This window comes from Cervus elaphus, chromosome 26 (assembly GCF_910594005.1).
Source record: "Cervus elaphus chromosome 26, mCerEla1.1, whole genome shotgun sequence".
Taxonomy (NCBI): Eukaryota; Metazoa; Chordata; class Mammalia; order Artiodactyla; family Cervidae; genus Cervus; species Cervus elaphus.
This window is the reverse complement of record NC_057840.1, coordinates 12,735,707-12,762,664: the sequence shown is the minus strand read 5'-3', so window position 1 is coordinate 12,762,664 and position 26,958 is coordinate 12,735,707. Positions and strand designations below refer to the sequence as shown.

General features: G+C 41.4%; 1 protein-coding gene and 1 long non-coding RNA gene across 5 annotated transcripts in view; one reads left to right on the top strand and one right to left on the bottom strand.

Moving 5' to 3' along the window:
* The window catches only part of CEP162 (centrosomal protein 162), a 108,170-nt gene extending 98,941 nt beyond the window's left edge, over nt 1-9,229 (bottom strand). For 2 of the 4 annotated variants that reach the window (XM_043888200.1, XM_043888199.1), the window contains exons 1-2: nt 8,944-9,229; nt 6,967-7,082 (exon numbers count right to left, since the gene is read on the bottom strand). In XM_043888200.1, the coding sequence (XP_043744135.1) occupies nt 6,967-7,023 (57 nt within the window). In that variant the 5' untranslated portion in view covers nt 7,024-7,082; nt 8,944-9,229. Of the gene's footprint in view, nt 1-6,966; nt 7,083-8,855; nt 8,920-8,943 lie in introns of those variants that run through there. The other 2 variants (XM_043888197.1, XM_043888198.1) reach the window with 2 other exon arrangements.
* On the top strand, nt 9,074-26,670 carry LOC122684205. The gene is made up of 3 exons (XR_006337953.1): nt 9,074-9,128; nt 24,746-24,771; nt 25,545-26,670. It is a non-coding gene; the product is annotated as an uncharacterized LOC122684205 (long non-coding RNA).
* The last annotated feature ends 288 nt before the right edge of the window (nt 26,671-26,958 follow it).

Sequence of the window (26,958 nt, the reverse complement as noted above, 5' to 3'; positions counted from 1 at the left end):
TACTCCAAGGACTTGTGAGAACACCATTTCAAATGTTCAAAAAGAACTCATTCTTTCCTGAACACCAGGGAGGAAGACGGGGGAGAGGGAAAGAAAGAACATTCTTTACTCCATCTGAATTTTCACTGGATCACTTTCCACTCACCCTTAAACTTCACTGTCACCCTGAAATGTTCCATTTCTCTCTTTCTGTCTCTCCCTGTTTACCCAACTCTGATAACCTGCCTCAGATTCAGTCTTTTCCTCCTAAATTCATGGCTATGGAAGAGCATGGAAGGACTGCAGGTTTTTGGAGCCAGAGAGATCTGAGTTCAAATTTTAACTTCAAAATAAGTAAGTTTTGTTTATACATCTAGAAAACGGGCCAGGTAACACCGACCTTGCAGGGTTGTGGCAAAGATCATAAAAGAAATGGAGAATGCCCGGGCAGGCACTGTCTAATCCACAGAAGGTATTCTCACTTTCGACAGTCTTCCACATCGCTTTCTGGTTACGATCATAAAAAACAAAACAAAGAAGCTGGTTCCCCAGTTAACAACAGTGATGATGAGGATATGGAGAAACTGGAAGCCTAAAACTACTAATAAAGTGCTGATGAGAGAGTAAAATGGTGCAGCCACCTAGAAAACAGTCTGGGAGTTCCTCAAAAGGTTAAAAGTTGAGGTTAAACCACATGACCCGGTATTTCCCACCCTCTGGTATATACACAAGAGAAATGAAAACACATACCCACAAAAATTATACACAATTGTCATAGCAGCATTATTGATAATTGCCAAAAAGTCTAAAGAACTCAAATGTCCATCAATTGATAAGTAGGTAAACAAAATGCAGTCAATCCACACAATGCGGTATTATTCAGCTATAAACGAGGCACTAACGGATATGACAACGTGGATGAGCCCTGAAAGTGTTAAGTGGCAGGAGCTATAAGAAGAGCCATGTGAACCTGGGTAGGAAGAGAAGAAAAGAGATCAGGTCAGGACCTGTTCTCCAGGGAAGGGATACAGAAAAGGAAGCGGATTAGAAGGCTCAGAGACCCACCCTGGGGAGTAAGTGCCTAGAACTACACGTTTGGGGAAGCAGCCCTGGGCTCTGACACTGGGAACATGAGTCCCCTTGGCTGGTGAGAAAGCCAGTGAAGGCACGGCTGTGAGAAACCCAAACTCTGCTCATGAGGAGTGTGCACACACTTGCTCACTCCCGAACAAGGTGGAGGAAGCAGACCGACACCGCAGGAAGGCTGGCTGCCGTCCTGTAACCACTCTGGAACCAGCCAGCGCCCTAGTCCAGCCCCGCCTGCTCCAGTTCTGCTCCTCTCTGGGGAAAGACGCCAACGCTGGAGAGGCAAGTGTACTCACAGGGGACAGAGCCGGCTGAGACCCGACCCCCAGGGTTTCTGCCCCAGCAACTCGGGAGCTGCTCCCACCCTCACAGGGCGGTGTCTGTCACTGGGCAGAGAAGCCACCCTGGCGGACAGCTGGCTCTGGCTGGAGCACCTTCATCTCTAGTCCCATTGCCTACAAAAATGATGGCTGTCAGCACACCCTGGAGAAAGACAGGACTCCTGCGTATGTCAGACCCAGCCCTCCCATCAAGGCCACAGGGCACACAGACTGTATAGGGGACGCTCCCACAAAGGGACACCCCTTCAAGACGGGGACAGGTGACTGCTTCACCTAATCTCAGAGAGATGGAGGTTACGCAGAATGAGAACACAGAGGCATTTGCTTCAAACCAAAGAACAAAAACTAATCAAACAGAGATAAACAATTTACCAGATAAGAGTTCAAAGCATTAGTAATAAGAATGTTAATTAAATTAGAAGAAAGAATAGAGGAACACAGTGAGAATTTTGACAAAAAAGTAGAAAATATAAAAGAACCAATCAGATCTGAAGAATGCAACTATAATGAAAAACACACTAGAACGAATTAACAGCAGAATTTAGAGGACAGAATAATCAAACAGGAAAAAGAAAAGCAAATTTAAAAAATGAAAACAATTTATGGGACCTGAGACATCATCAGGTATACCAATATTCATATTATAGGGGTCCCAGGTGAAGAAGTCAGAGAGAAAGAAGTTGAAAATCTATTTGATGAAATTATGGCTGAAAATTTCCTGAACCTGAAGAAGTAAACAGATATCCAGGTACAGGAGGTGTGGAGAGTCCTGAACAAAATGAATCCAGATAGACCCTCACCAAGACATATTGTAACTGAAGAGTTATTAAAATGTTAGAAGTGGAAGAGATTATTCTAAAAGGCAACAACAGAACAACAAAGGCTCAGATACAAGCAAACCACCACTCCTCCCCTCACCCAGCGATCAGATGATTTTTCTGCAGAACCTCTGCAGGCCAGAAGAGAAAGACATGATATATTTAAAATGCTAAAAAGGAAAAAACTAAAACCTAGGATACTCTACCCAGCAGGATTATCATTTGGAGCTAAAGAACAGATGAAGAACTTCCCAGACAAGCAAAGACTAGAAGAGTTCATCAATACTAAACTGATCCTAAAAGAAATGTTGAAGAGTCTTCTCTCAGTGGAAAAGAAAATGCTATAAGAAGCAAGCACGTATAGGAAAGGAAAAATCTCCCTAATTAAGACAAATATATAGTAAAGGCTGTGAACCAACCACTTATAAATTATCACAAAGACTGAAAAGAAAAATTATATCATCAACATAACTACAATAAACAGGTAAGGGATAAAATATGACACAAAACACAAAAACACAAAATACTGGACAGGGGAGGAAAAAATACAGATCTTTTAGAATGTGTGTGAACTTACAATGGACACACAAACACCACAGAGAAAGGAACACAAGCATATCACTAAAGAAAATCATCAAACCACAAGGAAGAGACATAAAGGAGAAAAAAACGTAGTAGTACAAAACCCAAAATGAGCAATAAAATGGCAACAAGAACAAATCCGTTGCTTGAAATGTCAATGGACTAAATGCTCCAAAAGACAGAGGGTGGCCGATTGGACAACATCAACCAAAATAAGCCATCTATAGGTTGCTTAGAAGAGACTCACTTCAGAAATAAAGACACACAAAAACTAAGTGAGAGGTTGCAAGAAGTTATTTCACAAAAATGGAAACAACGAGAAAGCAGGGGTAGCAATACTCATATCAGACAAAATAGACTTTATACCAAAGTCTATAACAAAGACCCAGGGCATTGTATAATGATAAAGGGATCAACACAAGAAGAGGATACAACGTTCATTAAAATATATGCACCTAATATAGTGGCTCAGTAGTAAAGAACCCACCTGTAATGCAAGAGACTTGGGTTTGATCCCTTGGTCAGGAAGATCCCCTGGAGAGGGAAATGGTAACCCACTCCAGTATTCTTGCCTGGGAAATCCCATGGACAGAGGAGCCTGGCGCGTTACAGGCCATGGGGTCATAAAAGAGTCAGACATGACATAACTACAACAAATATATAAAGCAAATGTTAACAGATATAAACGGACAAAAACAGTCCCTATGTGTGATAAAAATCACATCAAAAAGAAAAAAATACGTAGGAATAAACTTAACCAAGAGGGTGAAAAACGTGGCTGTGGTTTAGTCGCTAAGCCGTGTCTGACTCCATTCCCTGGACTGTAACCCACCGGGCTCCTCTGTTGATGGGATTTCCCAGGCGATAATACTCAAGGGGGTTGCCATTTTCTTCTCCAGGGCATCTTCCTGAACCAGGGATCGAACACCTGTCTCTTACATTAGAGGGGGTTCTTTACTACTGAGCCACCTGGCAAGTCCATGAAAGCTACAGTCTGAAAACTATAAAATACTGATAAAGGAAACTGACTGTGATACAATGAAATGGCAAGCTAGCTCATGTTCATGGACTGGAAGATTATTATTAAATGTACATACCACCCAAAGCAAGCTACAGACTTAACGTATGCCTATCAAAACATGCATGACATTTTTCACAGAACTAGAATAATCCTAAAATTTATATGGGACAATTAAAGGCCCTGAATAGCCAAAGTAATCTTGAGAAAAAAGAATGAAGCCGGAGGTATTAAGTTCTCTGACCTCAGACTATACTAGAAAGCTCCGGTAATCACAACACTGTGGTATTGGCAGAAAAATGACACATCCATCAATAGAACAGAATAGAGAGCCCAGAATAAACCCATGCATTTATGGTCAATGAATCTACAACAAAGGAAAAAAGAATATACAATGGAGAAAAGTCTCTTACTGAAGTAAGTGGTGCTGGAAAAACTGAATAGCTCCATGTAAAACAACAGTTCTCACATCATATACAAAAAACCTCAAAATGGATTAAAGACCTAGCGTAAAACCTGACACCATAAAGCTCCTAGAAGAAAACATAGACAGAATACTTTGTTATAAATCATAGCAGTTATTTTTTGGGGGTCCATCTCCTAAGGCAAAGGAATCAGAAGCAAAAATAAACAAATGGGACCTAATCAAACTTGAAAGCTTTTGCACAGTAAAGGAAACCATTGACAAAATGAAAAGAACCTACAGGATAGGAAAAAACAATCACATGTCATATGCTCAATAAAGGGGAAATATTCAAAATATATCAACAGCTCATGTAACTCAATATCAAAAATAGAGCAGCCCCCCCTCAATCTGATTAAAAAATGGGCACAAGATATACCCATGGCTAACAGGCACATGAAAAGATGCTCAATGTTGCTAATCAGGGAAACGCAAATCAAAACTCCCAAGAGCTGTCACCTCACACCTGTCAGAACGGCTCTGCGCATGCTCAGTCGTGTCTGACTCTTTGCAACCCCTGGAGCCTATCAGGCTCCTCTGTCCAAGGGATTCTCCAGGCAAGAATACTGGACTGGGTTGCCATTTCCTCCTCCAGCGATCTTCCTGACTTAGGAAACAAACCCAGGTCTCCTGCATTGCCAGGTGGATTCTTTCCCACTGAGCCACCTGTGAAGCCTATCAGAATAGCTACAAATAGCAAATGCTGGTGAGGGTGTAGAGCAAGGAGAATCCACATACACCATTAGTGGGAATGTACATTGGTGGAGGTACCATGGAAACAGTATGCAGGGTCCTCAAAAGACTAAAAACAGAAGTATATGATATAGTGATTCCACTCCTGGATATATCTCCTACGACAAAAACACTCATTCAAAAGATAAACGGATCCCAATTTTTCATAGCAGCATTATTTACACTACCAAAGATATGGAAGCAACTTAAGTATTAATCAACAGATGAATGGATAAAGAAGGTGTGGTATATACATATATATGTCCATCCTAAAGGAGATCAGTCCTGGGTGTTCATTGGAAGGACTGATGCTGAAGCTGAAACTCCAATACTTTGGCCACCTGATGCGAAGAGCTGACTCATTTGAAAAGACCCTGATGCTGGGAAAGACTGATGGCAGGAGAAGGGGACGACAGAGGATGGGATGGTTGGATGGCATCACCGACTCAATGGACATGGGTTTGGGTGGACTCCAGGAGTTGGTGATGGACAGGGAGGCCTGGCGGGCTGTGGTTCATGGGGTCGTGAAGAGTGGGACACAACTGAGCGACTGAACTGAACTGATGGTGGAATATTACTCAACCATAAAAAGAATAAAATTTTGTCATTTGAAACAAGATGAGTGGACCTGGAGGGTATTATACTTAGTGGAATAAGCCAGGGTTGACAAGTACTGTTATCACTACCATGTAGAAACTAAAAAAAAGTAAAATGAAAGAATATAACAAAGCAGAAACCAAACTCTCAGACATAGAGAACAAACTAATGTTACCAGTGGGAAGAGAGAAAGGAGGAGGGGCAAAATAGGGGTTGGGGTAGGGATTAAAAGGTACAATCTACTGTGTTTAAAACAAACTACAAGGATATATCATACAGCACAGGGAACATAGCCAGCATTTTATAACTCTAAATGGAATATAATCTATGAAAATAGAATCACTATTTGAACTAATATAATGTTGTACATCAACTATACTTCAATTAAAAAAATACAGCCATTACGCCATAGACCATTCTTAAGGGAGTCAGAAAACAGAGCTAAAGAAGTAAAATAATGAATGGTTGTAAGTGCAACATGGATAATTAAGTACATGGTATACTAAGAAGGAACCTGATGGCTACTTTTTCTTTAACTGGGTCAATAGGAAAAATACCTCCCAGGTAGGATTTTTAAGAAAAGATCTTCACCACCCAGGTAAAGAACGGAGGAACAGAGAGCACTGTTGGCATGGAAAGTGAGTCAGTCATGCCAGGATACTCTGTCCATGGGATTCTCTAGGCAAGAATACTGGAGCGGGTTGCCGTTCCCTTCTCTAGGGGATCTTCCCCACCCAGGGACTGAACCCACATCTCCTGCATGGCAGGCAAATTCTTTATCGTCTCAGTCACCAGGGAAGCTCCTAGTATTGGCAGAGGGAACAGCTAGTAGTACAAAGCTCCTAACATGAATTGAGTTGGCATATCTGGAGGAGGAGAAAGGCATGACTGGAAAATGGGAAGGAATGGTGTAAAGTTCAGTGAGGTGGACATACCCAAAAGCACTAGGGCTTTGTCAGCCCCAGGAAGCAGTCTGGATTTTATTCTCTACGTGATGGGAAGGAATAGTGTTTTACATTGGAGGAACAGAGTCTGATTTATGTCACAGACCATGCTGGCTGCAGTGTGGTGACGGAACGCTGGGACAGGAAGTAGGAGCTGTTCCAGTAGCCTAATGAGATAATGGTGCCCTGGATTAGGGTGGCTGCAGTGAACAGGGAAAGAACTAGAGGGATGATAGATATACTCTGGAGACAGGTGACAGAGCCTGATGACTGACTGACTGTATCTTACAGGTGAAACGGAGAATTGAAGAAATGTGTTTCTGGTGAGAAAGCTATATTTATATATATTTATAAATATGCACGTATTTATATATTTACAATACAGCTTCTAAAAATAGAAACTTACTTCTTTCATGAACTGTTCAAACTCTTCATCCAGCTCTTCTTTGGAATAGCGGGCCATTATCAGTACTTTTCACTTTCCAAAGTAAACATTCTGAAGTATTTACAACATTGGAAACACTAAATGGCAAGAGATAATAAACATCCTTTAAGGAAATCAGTAATCACGTCAAAAAAAACAGGCAGGCTTGAATTTCAGACATTTCTTTTAAAAAAAAATTGTATTGAAACATAGTTAATTTACAATGTTATGTTAGTTTCAGATGTACAGAAAACAGTGTTAGTTTCAGGTGTTCACTTACAGGTCAACATAAAAAGGAAGAAAATTAAAAAAGATTGGCAGAAGACCTAATAGGCATTTCTCCAAAGACATACAGATGGCCAAGAAGCCCATGAAAAGGCGCTCAACATCACTAATTATTAGAGAAATGCAAATCAAAACTATAATGAGATATCACCTCACACTAGTCAGAAAGGCCATCATTAGAAAGTCTCCGAACACTAAATGCTAGAGAGGGTGTGAAGAATCGAGAACCCTCTTACATTACTGGTGGTAATGCAAACTGGTGTGGCCAATACGGAGCACAGCATGGAGGTTCTTTATAAGGAACCAAAAATCTAGCTACTCTCTTGCTATAGCTCACTGTTCCGTTTGCTGAACCCAGGGTAGGCAAGTCGCCAGCCATCAGCTGGAAGAAAACTCGAGGAACCCGAGGAACTACAGACATATTTAGTCTCTCCTGACTGGCACAGCAGATGCAGGGTATTCTGCCGTGGTTGAGCCCGCAGACACAGCCATCCCCCGGCCACAAGGCAGAGGCAAGGGCTTCTCAGGTGGGGCTTCTACAGGTTACATGCGTGCCCACTGCCATAAGTGACCTCAGCTCTCACATGACCATGTATTTACAAACCGTGGGGTGAGAGCGCCTGACCGCCGCCACTTTGGCTAGTTTGCTCCTTTCCTACAGCTACCATATGACCCAGTGATCCCGCCCCTGCGCAGGTATTTCTTATGATTTCGCATATAAGTACAATCACTGACCAGTAAACCGAGTGAGAGAGTCCTAATTCATTAATAAAACTGATTTAACAAGCAGCTTTTACAGTGTGCATTATACTTGAGTTCAGAATTGCATTTTCTTTTTTTTTTTTTCAGAATTGCATTTTCATTCTTAATATCCAATTATTAGAAAGTGGTCTCCACAATATTTCCTAAATCTATGCGTGTGTGTGTGTGTGTATTAACAACTCTTAAACCAGGGCTTCGCAAGAAAACTTAAAAACTAGCATATTCAAAAGACTGTTTTCCTTCTGCAAAGGAGAAGGCAGAGTTCGTGCAGTTTTATCATTCAGGTAATTATCAATCCATATTTAAAAGTTTTGCAAAATACACTGTTCCTGATACTGGGGACGCTTCCAGATGCAAATTTTTGGACTGAGTTATTAAGACTCAGAATCTACCTAAAACAAAGTGGAGTATACAAATTAGAACAAATTAAGCATCCTTCGGAGGGAGGGAAGGTCAACAAAAACTATGCAATGGTGACGTGCAACGCTAAATTCTCTCCAGTCTCCCCTTATGAATCCAACGGCGCGTCTGCGCCAACTTATGGACTCTAACTCCTTTGAAGCAGCTCCGACCCCAGCTTCCTTTTGTAGAGACGGGAGGTGTGGAGACTTGGACAACACTTTGGCCAACCTGCGCAGTAACACCTCCTCCTCCTCTTCTGCATTTCGGTTCAGTTCAGGGTGGCGGCGGTTAAGGTCTTGGCCCCAAATTCTAGGTCAAAGGCGGATCCCGCCCTAAGAATACCCGGCCCCAGGAAACGCGCCTTTGGCGTCCGCGAGAAGACAAAGGCGCTCGCAGGAGTCAGGACGGAGGTGGGGACTGACCCGAAACTCAAGGCCCCAAGAAGCAGGTCTGAGCACAATCTGGACGCTGCAGAACCGGGCGGGAAGCAGGTATCCACGCCTCACCTACCTTCGCTTCCGAATTCCGCGCTTTCCCGGAAGGTCCAAGGGGTGGGGGTGGAAGGGGGCGCAGCCAGTTGCCAGGGTAACGGACGTCAGCCGCCAGCCTTCCGGAGTCACATGATGCAAGCTGGTCACGTGGCTTGCTGGCGTGGAGGGACTGCAGCTTGCGTCTTCTCGCCTCCGCGAGCGCAGGTTAGAGTGGTCGTGGCTCAGCAGGACGGTCTGGCGGGTGGGAGCCGCTGCTGCTGCATCATTGGAGACTCTGCGGCCTTCCGTGGGCTCCTTGGGGTGGTGGATGTACGACAGGGTCGTGAGCGCGGGAACAGGAGTGAGCGGTGTGGCGGGCCCGCCCGTGGCTTCCTGGGAAATGTAGTTTAGCTCCCCGGTCCTAGTGTTTCAGAGTTTCTCGCCGCTTGTCATCTCTTCCAAACCTTCTCTTCCCGTGTTATTTCAGCCTTTTGCCTTCCAAGAGGAAACCTTGAAAAATATTGAGTGATTTCCTTCATGTGCAACGCCCTGCGTGCGCGTTGTGAATGAAACTCTGTTTTCAGGAAAGAGCTCTGTTTTCAGGACAGGGACTCTGTTCCACCATCTAGTGGACAAGAAATTGAAAATACACAGACACATCCCAAGCCCTACCTATTAGTGTATCAGAGCATCTCTGTGGTTTCCCACTATTTCTTTGCCTCTGTTCTATTGCGGCATCTTACAATTATTTTCCTGAATTTTACTTTATTTTTTCTATTTCTTCCTCTAAAAAAATAGAAGCAAAGCACGTTGGAGTTTCAGAGGACAGTATTTAGGGTATAAAAAGAAAAATCAGCATCAATCGAAAGCATTGATGCTGGCAGACATAAAGACCTCATCGTGTCCTGCCTGAACTTTCTTTCAACAATTGTTTATTGTAATACAAATGTGTGCATGCCAGGAACTGTGCCCTATGATAAAGATTTGAATATTATGATAGAGATTTTAAGAAGCTGGTGTTTTATTGACCACTTAAGTTGCTAGGAGCTGCACATGGGTTACTTCACCGCTTTACAGTCTAAAAGACAATTCAATTAAGTCCATATTTTTGTTTCTAACAAGTGCTGAGTGGGTGGAGACAGTTATAATCCCTACCCTGGTGGAGTCTTTGATCTAGTGGAGCAGACAGACTATGACTGGACAATTGCAGTTCTTTGCAAGCACAACTTGTAGGAGAAGTAGGGTGTGGTTAGAAGACATTAGAAGCTCCCTCAATCCTTGAGAGATGGAGAAAGCTACTTTCTCTGTGAAAATGACCTGTTTCCTCTTTATCAATTCTTGCTGCCCTCTACTCCTCCTTTAGGGGTTTAGGTTTCAATTTAGCCTTCATTTCTTCTAGGAACCTTTCTCACCCATCCTTATTAGGAAGCATTTTGCAAATTAGGCCTCCTTCACAGTCATTCACAGATATCTATTAGCCTCAGATCTCCTTTGCCTCATTTTTTTACTCTAGCTGCAGCTGCTGGGACCACTTCCAGTCAGGCTTTCACTAGCTACACACAGGTGTAATTCATCTGTGTGCCTGCCTGGAGCCTGCGGTGTGGACCTCTGGCTTTCTGATCATCACATGGGGCTCCTCTGGCTCTTGAGGGAATCCACTCAGCACTCAATACTTGAAGCTTGGAAGTGTGTGGAAATTAATCTCTATAGGTCTAAGCTTGATCAATGGGGATTGGAGCTGATGAACAAGTGATTTTCCTTATTGACCCTGGACAGAATTGATACTCATTTCGTAAGACTTGCCAGAGTGTCCTCTGTGATCCAGAGCCAGTTGTTCACCACAGAGGCCGACTTGTTAGCACACTCTTGTATTGGCGTTCAATCCTTCTCTGTGTCACTTTTTGTTCATGGCTACTGTTACTTGGCAACCCATTTCTGAATATTAATAGGTGACTCATGCAAAGCTGTGTCTCATGTTCTGCTTTCAGGCAAACATTAGGAAAGATGGATAGATCACGATTAACCCTGGAAAGGGGATCATTAGGATGGTATTTAGGAGCTGGGTAAGTCAGCAGTCAGATGGCACTGAAGATTCCACTGCTAATGGGAAATGGTTTGGTGATAACCATTGAAACACAGCTCTGCGTTTCTCATATGAGGTTGGTTGGGGATAGGTACAGGTGGAAAATGAGAGTTGACTCATATACTTACTGTTATATTTGAATGGTATGGTGGCAGTGGGAATTATAAGGATGGCTGGATTTTTATTGATTTCTTTGAATTCTTTGAAATAAAGAAAATAACTGGTTCAGGTCAGCCAAAATCAATTCAAAGCACATCATAAATGGCAAGGACCTCTATGGGCGTTTGAGGAGATCCTCATTTTCTTCAGCACAAGTGCAATAGAGAATGAAGGCACAGTCTCATTGGCTATCTTGAGTTAGGGCCCTCATGTGAGAAAGGCAACTCACAACATGACACTTGTCCTCTTCAGGATCCAGCCCTGCCACCGTTCACCATCTCTGTGCCAGTGACTCAGGTCAAGCCTCAAAATCTGGGCATGGAAATATAATCCTTGCTCTGGGAGAAAATGGTTTTCAGAAACCATTATACATACTAGAAAGGAACCAGGGGAACACATGAAGGAGAGGATCTTTGGAATGTTGAACTGATAAGGAGGATAAAATAAGGCTGCATAAGGATTTATGGACTTGGGAACACTCACTCATGCCTTGGAGTTCAGCGTGCAAGTGAGAACAGCTGGTGCTGGTCATTTGCTGCTAAGATGTTTCCCTGAAGCCTGATTGTGATAATGGCCAATAGGCAGATGAAGTAGAGATGCTGAAATTGCTCTGGCAGAGTATTATTGAAGATGTCAGGAGGCTCACAGAGATGAGAATGTTGGAGTAGTTTTGTTATGTGATATCTAGAGCCTAGCACCTGACTTTGCTCCTTAGGAGGACTCAATAGGACATTCCCTTCAGTAAGGCAAGGAGAAATTCCTTGGTGTAAAAGAACTTGGTGATTTCTGTCCTCCACAGGTCAGAGTTTTTAACAGGAGATACTGCTGTAGAACTAGTTTCCCCAGGGTCAGTGGAGTTATGAGATTTCTCAGTGGCAGTAGCAATACAAAACTATCAAAGGCAAGATGGCTGTAATTACAGAAATGGGCAGAATTCTGCCATACCAATGAGGTTGCCTTGACCTGCAGAAATCTGTGCCGATAGCTAATAAATCATAGTGTTTTGAGGGATGAGATTAAGTGGACAGCTGATTAAGTGATTACTTGATGTGTGTGTGTGTGTGTGTGTGTGTGTGTGTGTATATGTAACAAAGAGATCTTGTGAACAGAATACTAACGTCAGCTATTACAATGGAAAATCCAGATCCTTCACCCTGTTTCTGGATATATTTAATTTCAATAGATCTCGTTACCAAGGGTTCACAGGGAGGGTGAGTGCCCTTGAGGAAGTATGTGTAATGTAATAAGATTGGTTATAAGCATTCTCACTACACTTCCACAAAGGGCCTTATGACTATTTATCAGGGCCACCAGAGGTCAAAGTAAAAGAGTTCCACAGAAATTATCACCTGATCACTCTGGGCTCCTCATTTGAGTAATTTGGCTCCTCACTCCTGGATCATCAAGCAAAAGAGAATTTTTTTGCTCAGTGTCTGACTTTTTGCGACTTCATGGACTGTAGCCTGCCAGGCTCCTCTGTCCATGGGATTCTCCAGGGAAGAATACTCTAATGGATTGCCATTTCCTTCTCCAAGGGATCTTCCCAACCCAGGGATCAAACCCGCATCTTTTGCATCTCCTACATTAGCAGGCAGATTCTTTACCACTAGTGCCACCTGGGAAGCCTGTTTGCAAGGGTAACCTACCCTTATTAACACAAAGAGTTTGAATCACTGCCATATGATGGAGGCAGGGAAAAATATCCAACAGCTTGACTAATGCATTTCCTCATGTTTTGTGACAGGTGATCATGATGAATTGCACTTACAGCAACTATGCCCTGAGGAAAAGTGAAAGTGAAGTGAAACTGTTAGTTGCTCAGTTGTGTCTTATTCTTTGTGACCCTATGGACTGTAGCCCGCCAGGCTTCTCTGTACATGGAATTATCCAGGCAAGAATACTGGAGTGGTTTGCCATTCCCTTCTCCAGAGGAACTTCCCCACCCAGGGATCGAAACCTGGTCTCCTGTATTCAGGCAGATTCTTTACCATCTGAGCCCCCAGGGAAGCCCTGATGAAGGCAAAGCAAATCAAACCTAGAGGAAGCAGGTCTGGATCACTCCAGGCAAGCAACCTTAGGTCAGCTGAGATACTGGCCATGGTGAGAGAAATTTAGAATCAGTGGTAGAGAAGAGAGATATTGACTATCAAGCTTTGGGGACCAACTGCGGCAGCAGGGACTGTAGCTAGTTCCACAAACCCTCTTTCAGAAATTGTGGCTGGCTAGCCTCTGGCAGGAGACTTGGTGACAAATTTGGAGTCAATAGAGAGAAAAAGTGAATCTGTGTGTTGCAGAGGTTCTAGTGCATCAGCGACCACTTTGTACATCACCTAAAATTCACTTGGCCCTGCATTCTACTGAAGTCACTGTTTCTACAACCAGTTCTCACTGACTTGGACCAGCTTCATGAAGGTGCCACTGGAAAGTGCCTCACCTCTGGCCAAGGTGTGAGCCTCTTGCTTCCTTTCCGGAACATTTTCTGGTGAGAAGTATGGGTGTGGAATGCCCACTGAACTACCACATATGTTCAACATACAAGTGGTATATGGTAATCAAAGTCTAAGGGCCACTAAATCTATGAGGGATGAAAGTGTGAAAGTGTTAGTTGCTCAGCCATGTCCGACCCTTTGCAACCCCATGGCCTGACAGGCTTTTCTCTGTCCGTGGGATTCTCCAGGCAAGACTACTGCAGTGGGTTGCCATTCCCTTCTCCAGGGGTTCTTCCTGACCCAGGGATCAAACCCAGGTCTCCTGCATTGCAGGCAGATTCTTTACCATCTGAGCCACCAGGGAAACCCTATGAGAGATGAAAGCCCATTGAAAAAATCATTCTCTCTTTTTGTTTTTTTTTTTTTCCAGCTGATCCATGAGGCATGCAGGATTAGTTCCCCTAATAGGTCGAACCCAGCCCCTGGCAGTGGAAGTGCAGGTCCTAACCACTAGGCATCCAGGAAATCCCCCTTCTGTTTATTTTATGGGTTTCATTGCAGTCTCTTAGAAGGCCTGTGGAATCCAGCATAGGTTGGCCATAGTCATTTTGATAATGCATCCTTTTTTCAGCTCTTCCTTCCTGCCTGTTTTTACTCCCTAATTCATTATTCCTGGGCTCTGGGATCATGTGCATGCATGTAAGTTGCTTCAGTTTGTCCGACTCTTTGTGACCCCATGGACTGTAGCCTGCCAGGGTCCTCTGTACGTGGGATTCTCCAGGCAAGAATACTAAAGTGGGTTGCCATGCCTTCTTTCAGGGAATCTGCCTAACCCAGGGATCAAACCCATGTCTTTTAGTCTCCTGCATTGGCAGGCTGGTACTTTATCACTAGCCCCACCGGGGAAGCCCTCTGGGGTCATATTCCCAGATAAAGTACCTTTTCAGGAGTGACTCAGGTTGAGACAGTAATCTTATTAACTAAGTTGAAGTAATAAATAAACAAATCCAAATAATTCAGGTCTTAATATGCAATCATGCTGTCTTATTCATGTATAGACAGATTTAGGAACAGTGATGGCTTTGAAAATTAAAATAATTGTTTCAGCTTATCCTAACTTTATTCCATTTCCATTTGAGAGCTAGGTGTCACAGTAGTAAGTTGTTGCATCATTAAAATGTTCACTCTGCTTTATAAAATACATACATACATTTTAGAGATTTATAGACTGAATAAGAGGAGTTTCTTATGCTTTGAAGTGGTATGAACTTGTGCAACACTTTCTAGATTATTGAATAATTGATACCATTACATTTTTAAGGTAAATAAATGTGAAAAGAAGGGAAAGGAGGTTCACTAACAAGATAAAGGGAATTTGTGGCATTATTTCTGTTGGTATTTGTAATGTCAGTTTACATTTTCACCATCAGAGGTCATGAAAGAACAATGTTGAACAGAAAATTTGAGCTTTGCTGAAAAAAATCTTGTTTGAAATCGGGACTGTAACATTCTTAGAAGGCTTTTTACAAAAGAAAAACCACTATCTACTTAATGTTATTTGTACAGAAAGAAAAATAATTCTTAACAATAAAATTTTCTGATAGGTTACAAGAGCATGAGGCTCTTATTTGCCTCTGGTGCTATGAAGTTTTAGTTTAAGAAATTTTCAATTTTGCATTAAATAATGCAAAATTTTAAAATTTTTAATGCAAATGTTGATGACTCCTTGTCTTGGGAATATACAATGTTTAATTTCAGCTAGGTTTCTGGGGTCTATAATTGACAAAAGAAGTATCTCACGTATGAAAAAGGAGGAAAATAAAATTAAAGCTTAGACATGTTTAGAAGTACATTTGTTAGTGCACATAGCATCTACTTCATAAAACAAAGTAAAGTCTGTCTCATGAACTTTGCATTTGAGAAACTAAGTTTGCAACATAAAGAGCCAGCAGTTTGAACATCAAAGACCAGGTATCAAGTTAAGGAATTTAGCATTCTGTGTGTGGGAAGATGCAAGCCTCTGGGCTCACTGAGTTCATTCCCTTCTTACACACCTTGGCTCTCCGGGGCCAGCCCTGTTTCCTTGATCACCTTGCTTCTCCCATTCCAACTCTTCAGCAGTCACCACGAGGGTGGCAGCATCCTCTGGGTTGCACTTGTGGGAGCCCTCATTCACGTTTGGAGGCCAGAAATCGCTGATGGCTGTGACATTTCTTGTATATTGATATGCAGGAGATATTTTCATTTCACACTAACAATGCACAATGTATCAAATATCTTATTGATAGTAGATTTTAAGTATCTACTATCGATATGTATTTTGTCTGTCATAGGTAGCATTTGTTAATTTAAAGCCTTTATTGCCCTAGGCAAATTATTAGAGATACAAAAAGTCAGTAAGTTAAAATAATTTTCACTGGTGTCGTAAAAACACAAGTTATCAGTTGTCATTGCTCTTTTTGGTGAGTAGTCATAATAAAAAGCCTCCTTATAAAATGATCGTTAACATTTTCACATGAGCATAGTTTTTGTATATTTCAAAAAATTCTGTGACATATGAAATGAATCACAAAAAGACAAAAACTGTGAGGTATCTAGCATAGACGGATGCATGCTGACAGAATGTAAAATGGTGGGCCTGTGGATTATTGAATGGGTAATGGGATTTCAATTTTTCAGGATTTGAAAAAAGCTCTAACGGTTGCACAACAATGCATGTACACATAGTCTACACCATAGTGTTGTGAGAAATACATGAGTTAAAGCATGTAAAAATTCTCATCAGTGATTGTATGTCATAATGCTCAATGTATGTTAGCAGTCCTGTTGTTTTTCGTGAAGCACATCCTATGGTGTATGTGGTAAACAGTGATTTATTATCTATTATTATCACTATTATTGTTGGTTTGGGCTTCCCTGGTGGCTCAGATGGTAAAGAATCGGCCTACAATGCGGGAGACCTGGGTTTGATCTCTGAGTCGGGAAGATCCCCTGGAAGAGGCCATGGCAACCCACTCCAGTATTCTTGCCTGGAAAATCCCCATGGACAGAGGAGCCTGGCAGGCTACACAGTCCATGGGGTCACAAAGAGTTGGACATGACTGAGCGACTAAGCACACAGTATTGGATCTAGTTTTCCAATATAGTGTATAAAAGACATTTTTCTTTTGTCTTTTGGAGTCGCAGAGGCCTAGCAACAATTAAAAAGTCTAATAAGTAATAAAAACAGAAGTCTGTGGCTCACAGAGAAATAAATTTTTATGGATTAGTAGTTTTAACAGCCAGAACTTAGACTTCAGTGATGTCCATGCAATTGTTCCTCCCCTCATTTCTGTCCTCTTTTTTGAGTCAGTTCTGTCTTACTGGGTTTCATCACTTGTCTTCCAGTGGCTCAATTCTGGAAACGTCCATACTGCTTCTATCTGAAATCATTCTTTTTGCATACAATGTTCATGGGTGTGTGGTGTTTGAGGGAAGTAGATTAGAATCTGCAACATCAGAAGTTTTCACAGATTTTGTTATTTTAATTCATGCTCTGTTCTTGATAAAAGTAATTGTTTTAAGGTCATTTTTTCTATTTTAAAAAGTTTTTTTTTTAGATTTTTTTTGTTGCTCATATTTTCTTGATTCTTTATTAAATTTAGGGCCCTTCAATTTTAACATTTAACATGCAGAGTTCCAAAGAATAGCAAGGTGAGATAAGAAAGCCTTCCTCAGTGATCAGTGCAAAGAAATAGAGGGAAACAAAGAATGGGAAAGACTAGAGATCTCTTCCAAAAAAATTAGAGATACCAAGGGAACATTCCATGCAAAGATGGGCTCAATAAAGGACAGAAATGGTATGGACCTAACAGAAGCAGAAGATATTAAGAAGCGGTGGCAAGAATACACAGAAGAACTGTACAAAAAAGATCTTCACGACCCAGATAACCACGATGGTGTGATCACTCACCTAGAGCCAGACATCCTGGAATGTGAAGTCAAGTGGGCCTTAGAAAGCATCACTACGAACAAAGCTAGTGGAGGTGATGGAATTCCAGTTGAGCTATTTCAAATCCTGAAAGATGATGCTGTGAAAGTGCTGCACTCAATATGCCAGCAAATTTGGAAAACTCAGCAGTGGCCACAGGACTGGAAAAGGTCAGTTTTCATTCCAATCCCAAAGAAAGGCAATGCCAAAGAATGCTCAGACTACCACACAATTGCACTCATCTCACACGCTAGTAAAGAAATGCTCAAAATTCTCCAAGCCAGGCTTCAGCAGTACGTGAGCCGTGAACTTCCAGATGTTCAAGCTGGTTTTAGAAAAGGCAGAGGAACCAGAGATCATATTGCCAACATCTGCTGGATCATCGAAAAAGCAAGAAAGTTCCAGGAAAACATCTATTTCTGCTTTATTGACTATGCCAAAGCCTTTGACTGTGTGGATCACAATAAACTGTGGAAAATTCTGAAAGAGATGGGAATACCAGACCACCTGACCTGCCTCTTGAGAAACCTCTCTACAGGTCAGGAAGCAACAGTTAGAACTGGACATGGAACAACAGACTGGTTCCAAATAGGAAACGGAGTATGTCAAGGCTGTATATTGCCACCCTGCTTATTTAACTTATATGGAGTACATCATGAGAAACACTGGGCTGAATGAAGCACAAGCTGGAGTTAAGATTGCCGGGAGAAATATCTGCATCAGATATGCAGATGACGCCACCCTTATGGCAGAAAGTGAGGAAGAACTGAAAAGCCTCTTGAAGAAAGTGAAAGAGGAGAGTGAAAAAGTTGGCTTAAAGCTCAACATTCAGAAAACTAAGATCATGACATCCAGTCCCATCACTTCATGACAAATAGATGGAGAAACAGTGGAAACAGTGGCACACTTTATTTTTTGGGCTCCAAAATCACTGCAGATGGTGACTGCAGCCATGAAATTAAAAGACTCTTAGTCCTTGAAAGAAAAGTTATAACCAACATAGATAGCATATTAAAAAGCAGAGACATTACTTTGCCAACAAAGGTCTGTCTAGTCAAGGCTATGGTTTTTCCAGTAGTCACGTATGGATGTGAGAGTTGGACTATAAAGAAAGCTGAGTGCCGAAGAACTGATGCTTTTGAACTGTGGTGTTGGAGAAGACTCTTGAGAGTCCCTTGGACTGTAAGAAGATCCAACCGGTCAATCCTAAAAGAAATCAGACCTGAATATTCCTTGGAAGGACTGATGTTGAAGCTGAAACGCCAATACTTTGGCCACCTGATGCAAATAGCTGACCCATTGGAAAAGATCCTAATGCTGGGAAAGATTGAAGGCGGGAGGAGAGGGGTACAACAGAGGATGAGATGGTTGGATAGCATCACCAACTCAATGGGCATGAGTTTAAGTAAACTCTGGGAGTTGGTGATGGACAGGGAGGCCTGGCATGCCTCAGTCCATGGGGTCACAGAGAGTCAGACATGACTGAGCGACTGAACTGAACTGAATTTTAACATGAAAATAGATTCTGCTACTTGTGTGAATACTGATGTGTTCTGTTAGTTTAAAAATATTTAATCTAGTGGGTTTTTTTTTTTTTTTTGGTTTTGGTTATGTAATAAATCTTAAGAGGAAAACTATAACTTAATATTTGATATGAAATTGGAAAAATTTTTTAAGTGGCGGGAAATTTTGATTTTTTTCTTGAAGTCCTTCTTTGAAGAACTCCTTTATCCTGAAAGTCAAAACACTTGAACCACTTTCTAGTCACCAAATAAATCTCATTGATGGAAAACAAGGTTTCTGTGAAAGAAAAAAACATATAAAGAGACTGTTTCTACAATTCCACCAGGCCTTTCACCAGTGCCTCTAACAAGTTCCAAAATGAATTTCAACTCCATGCCCTCACTTGTTTGCTCTCTGCAGAAGCTTTTATGAGCAATGAATTGGTTCTCATGGTGAAAGGCAAAGGTAGACAAATCCTGAATAACCTACCATCTGCATTATTCCATATTCAATAATCAACGATATTGAGAATAGCATTAGTTCTGTAACACCACTGCCATATTAAAGGAATCCATTTAACTCTGGGAAAATTGCATAATAAGGAAAAGAACATCTAGTTCAACTTTATTTCATGCTCACATCCAAGCCTTCAGTGACCTTCTGATACTTCAAGTTGGAAACAATGGTTTTTCTTTGCTTATATTTCTAGTAGAAATGTTATGTTTTAAAATATTTATTTACTTATTGCATACTTGCTTTTTCTCTTTCTCCTTGTTGTTCAGTCACTAAGTCATCTCCCACTCTTTGTCACTCCATGGGCGGTAGCATGCCACGCTCCTCTGTCCTCCACTATCTCTTCAAGTTTGCTCAAATTCATGTCCACTGAGTTGGTAATACTATCTAACCATGTTACCCTCTGCAGCCCCCTTTGCCTTTTGCCTTCAATATTTCCCACCATCAGGGTCTTTTCCAATGAGCTGGCTCTTCACCTCAGGTAGCCAAAGTATTGGAACTTGAACTTCAGCATCAGTCCTTCTAATGAATATTGAAGATTGAGTTCCTTTAAGATTGACTGGTTTGATCTCTTGCTGTCCAAGGGACTTTCAAGAGTCTTCTCCATCACCACAGTTCAAAAGCTTCAATTCTTTAGCTTTCAGCCTTTTTTATGGGCCAACTCTTACATCTGTACATGACTACCGGGAAAAACATAGCTTTGACTATACAGACCTTTGTCAGCAAAGTGATGTCTTTGCTTTTCAATACACTGTCTAGGTTTGCCATAGCTTTCCTTCCAAGAAGCAACCGTCTTTTTTTTTTTCTTCCAGATAGTAAATTCGTTAAGAATAGGTATTCTGTTAATAAATTTTGTATCATACCAATGTTTTGCACAAATAGGTGTTCAGTAGCTTGTGATTAAAACTATTGGATTGATTGTCTCTCTTAAATCATTCTATTACTAATGATTTAAGTTTTAGCTTAAAACTTTTCTAAAATGACTGTCATTGCTATGGAGGTAATGCTGCCCCTCCCCGGCCCCCCAGCCCACTCTTGTGTACTAGATAGAAAGATTATCCTTTGGCCTGAGCATGGGAAAGCAGGAATAATTACAATTACACTATAAATGTTGTGATCCATTATTACTTTCTCTAATTTCAGGGATAACAGTGAAAACCAAATGTCCAGAACAATGAGAGCTGTGGGAACTGTAGACTCTCTTCTATCAGCTCAACAGTTGCTCAGAGTCATCCCACATGTTCTGTACCCTCCCAGGGTCTGGGCAAATGGGTGAATAAATTGCTTCTTTTAATCTAGACAAATATCACATCAATGGGAAAATTCTTTCATTTTGTGTCTTAATTCTGAAGTTCAGTTCAGTCGCTTAGTCATGTCTGACTCTTTGCGACCCCATGCCAGGCTTCCCTGTCCATCACCAACTCCCAGAGCTTACCCAAACTCATATCCTCACATCGGTGATGCCATCAAACCATCTCATCCTCTATCATCCCCTTCTCCTCCCGCCTTCAGTCTTTCCCAGCATCAGGATCTTTTGTAGTGAGTCATTTCTTCACATCAGGTGGCCAAAATATTGGAGTTTCAGCTTCAGCATCAGTCCTTCCAATGAATAGTCAGGACTGATTTCATTTAGGATGGACTGGTTGCATCTCACTACAGTCCAAGAGACTCTCAAGAGTCTTCTCCAACACCACAGTTCAAAAGCACCAGTTCTTTGGCACTCAGCTTTCTTTATAGTCTGGTCTTGATTTTGCTGACTGCATAGAACTTCTCCATCTTTGGCTGCAAAGAATATACTCAATCTGATTTTGGTATTGACTGTCTGGTGATGTCCATGTGTAGAATCTTCTCTTGTGTTGTTGGAAGAGGGTGTTTGCTATGACCAGTGTGTTCTCTTGGCAAAACTCTATTAGCCTTTGCCCTGCTTCGTTTTGTACTCCACGGCCAAATTTACCTGTTACTCCAGGTATCTCTTGACTTACTACTTTTGCATTCCAGTCCCCTATAATGAAAAGGACATATTTTTGGGGATGTTAGTTCTAGAAGGTCTTGTAGGTCTTCATAGAACTGTTCAACTTCAGCTTCTTCAGCATTACTGGTCGGGGCATAGACTTGGATTACTGTGACATTGAATGGTTTGCCTTGGAAATGAACAGAAATCATTCTGTCATTTTTGAGATTGCATCCAAGTACAGCATTTCAGACTCTTTTGTTGACCATGATGGCTACTCCATTTCTTCTAAGCGATTCCTGCCCACAGTAGTAGATATAATGGTCATCTGATTTAAATTCTCCTATTCCAGTCCATTTTAGTTCACTGATTCCTAAAATGTCGATGTTCACTCTTGCCATCTCCTGTTTGACCACTTCCAATTTGCCTTGATTCATGAACCTAACATTCCAGGTTCCTATGCAATATTGCTCTTTATAGCATCAGACTTCACTTCCATCACCAGTCACATCCTTACCTGGATGTTGTTTTCACTTTGGGTTCATCTCTTCATTCTTTCTAAATTTATTTCTCCACTGATCTGCTGTAGCATATTGGGCACGTACTGACCTGGGAAGTTCATCTTTCAGTGTCTTATCTTTTTGCCTTTTCATGCTATTCAGGGGGTTCTCAAGGCAAGAATACAGAAGTGGTTTTCCATTCCCTTCTCCAGTGGACCACGTTTTGTCAGAACTCTCCACCATGACCTGTCTGTCTTGGCTGGCCTGACATGGCATGGCTCATAGTTTCATTGAGTTAGACAAGGCTGTGGTCCATGTGAGCAGTTTGGTTAGTTTTCTTTGATTGTGGTTTTCATTCTCTCTGCCCTCTGATGGATAAGAGGCTCATGGAAACGTCCTGATGGGAGAGACCGAGGGGGAAACTGGGTCTTGTTCTGATGGGTGGGGCCATGCTCAGTAAATCTTTAATCCAGTTTTCTGTTTATTGGCTGTATTCGCTCTGTTGTTTGCCCTGAGGCCAAACTGTGGTGCAGGTAATGAAGACAGTGGCAATCTCCTTCAAAAGGCCCCATGCACACACTGTTGCACTCAGTGCCCCCGAGCCTGCAGCAGGCCATCGCAGACCCACGCCTCCACTGGAGACTCCTGGACACTCATGGGCAAGTCTGGGTCATTCTCTTGTGGGGTCGCTGCTCCTTTCTCCTGGGTCCTGGTGTGCACGGGCTTTTGTTTGTGCCCTCCGAGAGTCTGTTTCCACAGTCCTGTGTAAGTTCTGGCAGTTCTGTTTTGGTTTAATGGTGACCTTCTCCAAGGAGGCTTATGCCTCCTTATACCCAGGACTGCTGCACCCAGGGCCCCTGCCCCTGCAGCAGGCCACTGCTGACCCATACATCTGCAGGAGACACTCAAACAGTTCTGGCTCAGTCTCTGTGGGGTCTCTGGGTCCTGGTGCACACTTCTGTTTGAGCCCTCTGAGTCTCTAGCAGGTTTAGGATTTGATTCTAAATGTGATTTTGCCCCTTCTACCATCTTACTGGGGCGTCTCCTTTGCCGTTGGACATGGGGTATCTCTTTTTCGTGGGATCCAACATTCTCCTGTCAATGACTGTTCGGCAGTGACTTGTAGTTTGGAGTTCTCCCAGAAGCATGTGCACACACGTCCTTCTCCTCCACCATCTTACACCACTGTCAATTCCAAAAGGCCTGGAATAAATGTAAAAGTCTCAACCAACTGCTTATTGCTCCATAATAGGGTTCCTTAGAGTCCTTAGAGTGAGAATGACAGTTGGTGATGACCTTTGGAATCAGGTGTATGCATTCTCAGTCATTTCAGTCGTGTCTGACTCTTTGCAACCCCATGAACTGTAGCCCACCAGGCTCCTCTGTCCTTGGGATTCTCCAGGCAAGAATGCTGGAATGGATTGCCATGCTCTCCTCCAGGGGATCCTCCTGACTCAGGAATCGAACCTGTATCTCCAGCGTCTCCCGCGTCTCCCACATTGCAGGTGGATTCTTTACTGCTGAGTCACCAGGGAAGCTTTTGGAATAAAGTACCTGATCCTGATGTTTTTGAGAAGTCTGAATAAGTGTTGCTTTTTTTTTTAATTATATTTTCCTCATAAGTTAATGTAACAAGTTAAAATAGTTTCAGCAGTTTTATTTCCTTCCTCTTATAAAAATTCAGTAAGTCCCCTACATACAAATGAATTCTGTTTCAAGACCACATTCGTAAGTCTAATTTGTTCATAAGTCCAACAAAGTTAGCCTACTTACCCAACTAGCACAATCGGCTGTATAGTATTTGTACTGTAACAGGTTTGTAATACTCTTCACACAAATTATACATAAAAATAAACACACAAAATAAAACCTTTTTAATCTTACAGTAAAGAACCTTGGAAAGTACAGTAGTACAGTACAACAACTGGCATACAAGGGCATGTTCCCATCTTTGAAAGTTTGTAACTTGAAGGTTCATATGTAGGGGGCTGGCTCTAAACACATTTAGGCTGTTTATCTACTCTGAGAAGCAAAATTCTAATATATAGATAAGGATGCAGCATTTATGTTCTCCTCCCTTTTTTCCACAGGGAAGAGAGGTGTTAATGTTTTATTTTTCTTAAAAAACAAAAAAGTAAAGCTCATGAGATTCTGACCATTTCAAAGTTGTTTCTGATTTCTTGATACTGTTTTGAAAGGAAATACATTTGAGTTCATTTTAGTTGAAATTGTTTTTTTATTTCAAGATATGTAATATGAACACAGCAAGAAAAGAAGAAATTAAGTCACATATTAACAAAAACAAACCTTTTGTGTAAATCTAAGAAGAGGTCATCAGTTTACTAGAGGGGAGACCTCCCCCAGCCACATTTTTAACCCTGTATAGACCTTGGAAAATGTCACCATCACGAACATAGTTTGTTTGAACCCAAGCATCTGGGAACATGGCAGACAAATGTCCGAGATGTCTGCCCTCATGGAGGGTGAAGCTGGCTGGTCTGAGGACTGACTCCCTGCCCAGCACAGCAGGGTCAGAGCTGGGACATCACGGGGGTGGGAGGCAGGTCTGGCAGGGCAGGCTTGGAAATGGCGTGAAAGCCCACGATGGCCAGGCTACCGAGAAGGTAGCATCTGACATTAGAAGAGAATTATATATTTTTGTCTGAGATCAACGGTGTTTTAAAGTTTGAACAATACAACCAGAATATAAGCTGAATTTGTTTTACATTTTCAGTTCTGGCAACTCTTCAAGAACAAAAGGTAATTTTCTTTTTCATTTCTTTTTGAATTTTGAAAAGTTCTCTACTGTTTGAAGATTGAAATCTCACAATATAACATTATTTCAAATATCAAATTTTAATTTGAATTTCATTAACTATATACATTTAGCCTAGGAAAAAAGGCATCGGCCATACATGAAAATTATCTGGGCTGGATGGCAAATTTGATTAAATTTCTTGGTACTTTATTCTTCTAATTATCTGTATTAAAAGTGTAGTGTTTTTAAGTTTGAAAAAAGGGGAAAAGTACCAAGAATATATGAAATGTGCAATATGCTTTACTTTTTTTACATTTTTAAATGTTTTTTTTTTTTCCCCAGTGGGTTTTTTTTAAATGTTTTTATTGAGATTTAAGGTAAAGAAATAAATTATCAGAGATAAAATAAATGTTCTCTAATTTCTATTTAAAGTATATTTTTAATCAAAAAAGCCATCAAGGTGTTAATTTTCTAAGTTATTGTAAATATGGTTGCATTTTCCATGTTTATGCCTCCTCCTTGGGTAAGACCTATTGTGAGAGTTTTATATTTCAAAAAGTCCACAGAAGCGGAACAATCAGTAAACTTTTAAGGATACTTATAGTTTAAATGAAAATAAAATTATTGCATGTTTGTAATAAAGTTTTCGTGTTGTGAAAGGGATCCAAAGTAATAATTCCCTAATACCAAAATAAATATTAACCTAGGAATGGTGGATGCGCTGGTTGAGACTTGTAACAAAACTTCTTTCTTCCACTGTTGTTTCTTTATCTAGGTCATGGTGAATCTAAATATTTCTTCTTAAGGCTGGAGACTCACATATTGTTTGATTTCTTGGTGTACTGAACCAAAGTCATGGACCCAGGATGAGGAAGAGAATGAATTTACAGATGAAGTAGGGAAGGACAAACAATACATATTAATAGTTTCATAAGAATACGTCTCATACCTACACTGGCCCAATATATTATGATGGAACCCAAGCAAGACCACTGGGAATAAAAAGTTTCTCAAAGACTACTGTCAAGGGACTTTGCTGGCGGTCCAGTGGTTAAGAGACCATCTTCCAATGCAGGGGACGTGGATTCAATCCCTGTTCTGGGAACTCAGATTTCACATGCTGAGGGGCAACTAAACCTGTGCAAATGAAGCTCCTGAGCCTGTGAGCTGCAACTAGAGAGCCCGTGCCATGGGGCTCACGCGAGGGAAGGCCACGTGCCACGGCCAAGACCTGATGTAAAGGTTGTAAAGAAATAAAGAAAGAAACCAAGATCCGGAAATTCTACCCAAGTGAGCTTCTGAGGGCTGCTGGAGTGCAAAGCTTCCAGAACACACTGATGAAAGAAAGCTGTAAGTTGTGAACTGAAAAAATAAGTTTACGTATGTGTGAAAACACTATCTCACCGAACCTTGCAACAAGAGAACAACTCCCCCTGAACCGGTGTGTGTTCATTCATACAGTTTTCCCGTTTCAGTGACGGTGTATGTATATAGTGCTCGCTGCTCTCTCCAGCGAGCTATTTCAGTTTCATTTCCTTTTTGCAAGCTTGATGCATGTTGGTGGAATAATTACTGTGTTTTTTTACCACTATCTCTCAAATGCCTGAAGAACAATAATAGTTCTCTGTGCCTCAGGGAGACATCCAGCTGATAGCCGACATTTGTTGAAGAATCATGTTATTTTAGGCCAGCATCAAAGTGGATAACAAGTAGCATATCTCATTCCTAGAACAAATGAACATTATTCACAAATCTTTCTGTTACTTTCAGACAATATTAATAGTATAAAGAATATATTCTATTTATGTTAATAATACAAAAAAGTTAATACTTACTATGAAGTTTACTGCCCTTAGAAATTTAATAGCTATACTATATGCTGAAATTTATCAAATTTTCTATTGTTACGCTGATATATTGTGCAACATTAAAGAGTTTAAAGAATTTTATCTCATTTGCGATCTGAAATCTAGGTAGAGAAAATCAGTTCTTTACTGTCTTCATAACACAGGGAAGACTATAAATTTTTGTATGTATGAGTTCAGGGCTTCCCAGGTAGCACGGTGGTAAAGAATCTACCTGTCAATGCAGGAGATGTGGGTTTGATCCCTGAGCAGGGAAGACCCCCTGCAGAAGGAAATGGCAACCCACTCCAGTATTCTTGTCTGGGAAATCCCATGGACAGAGGA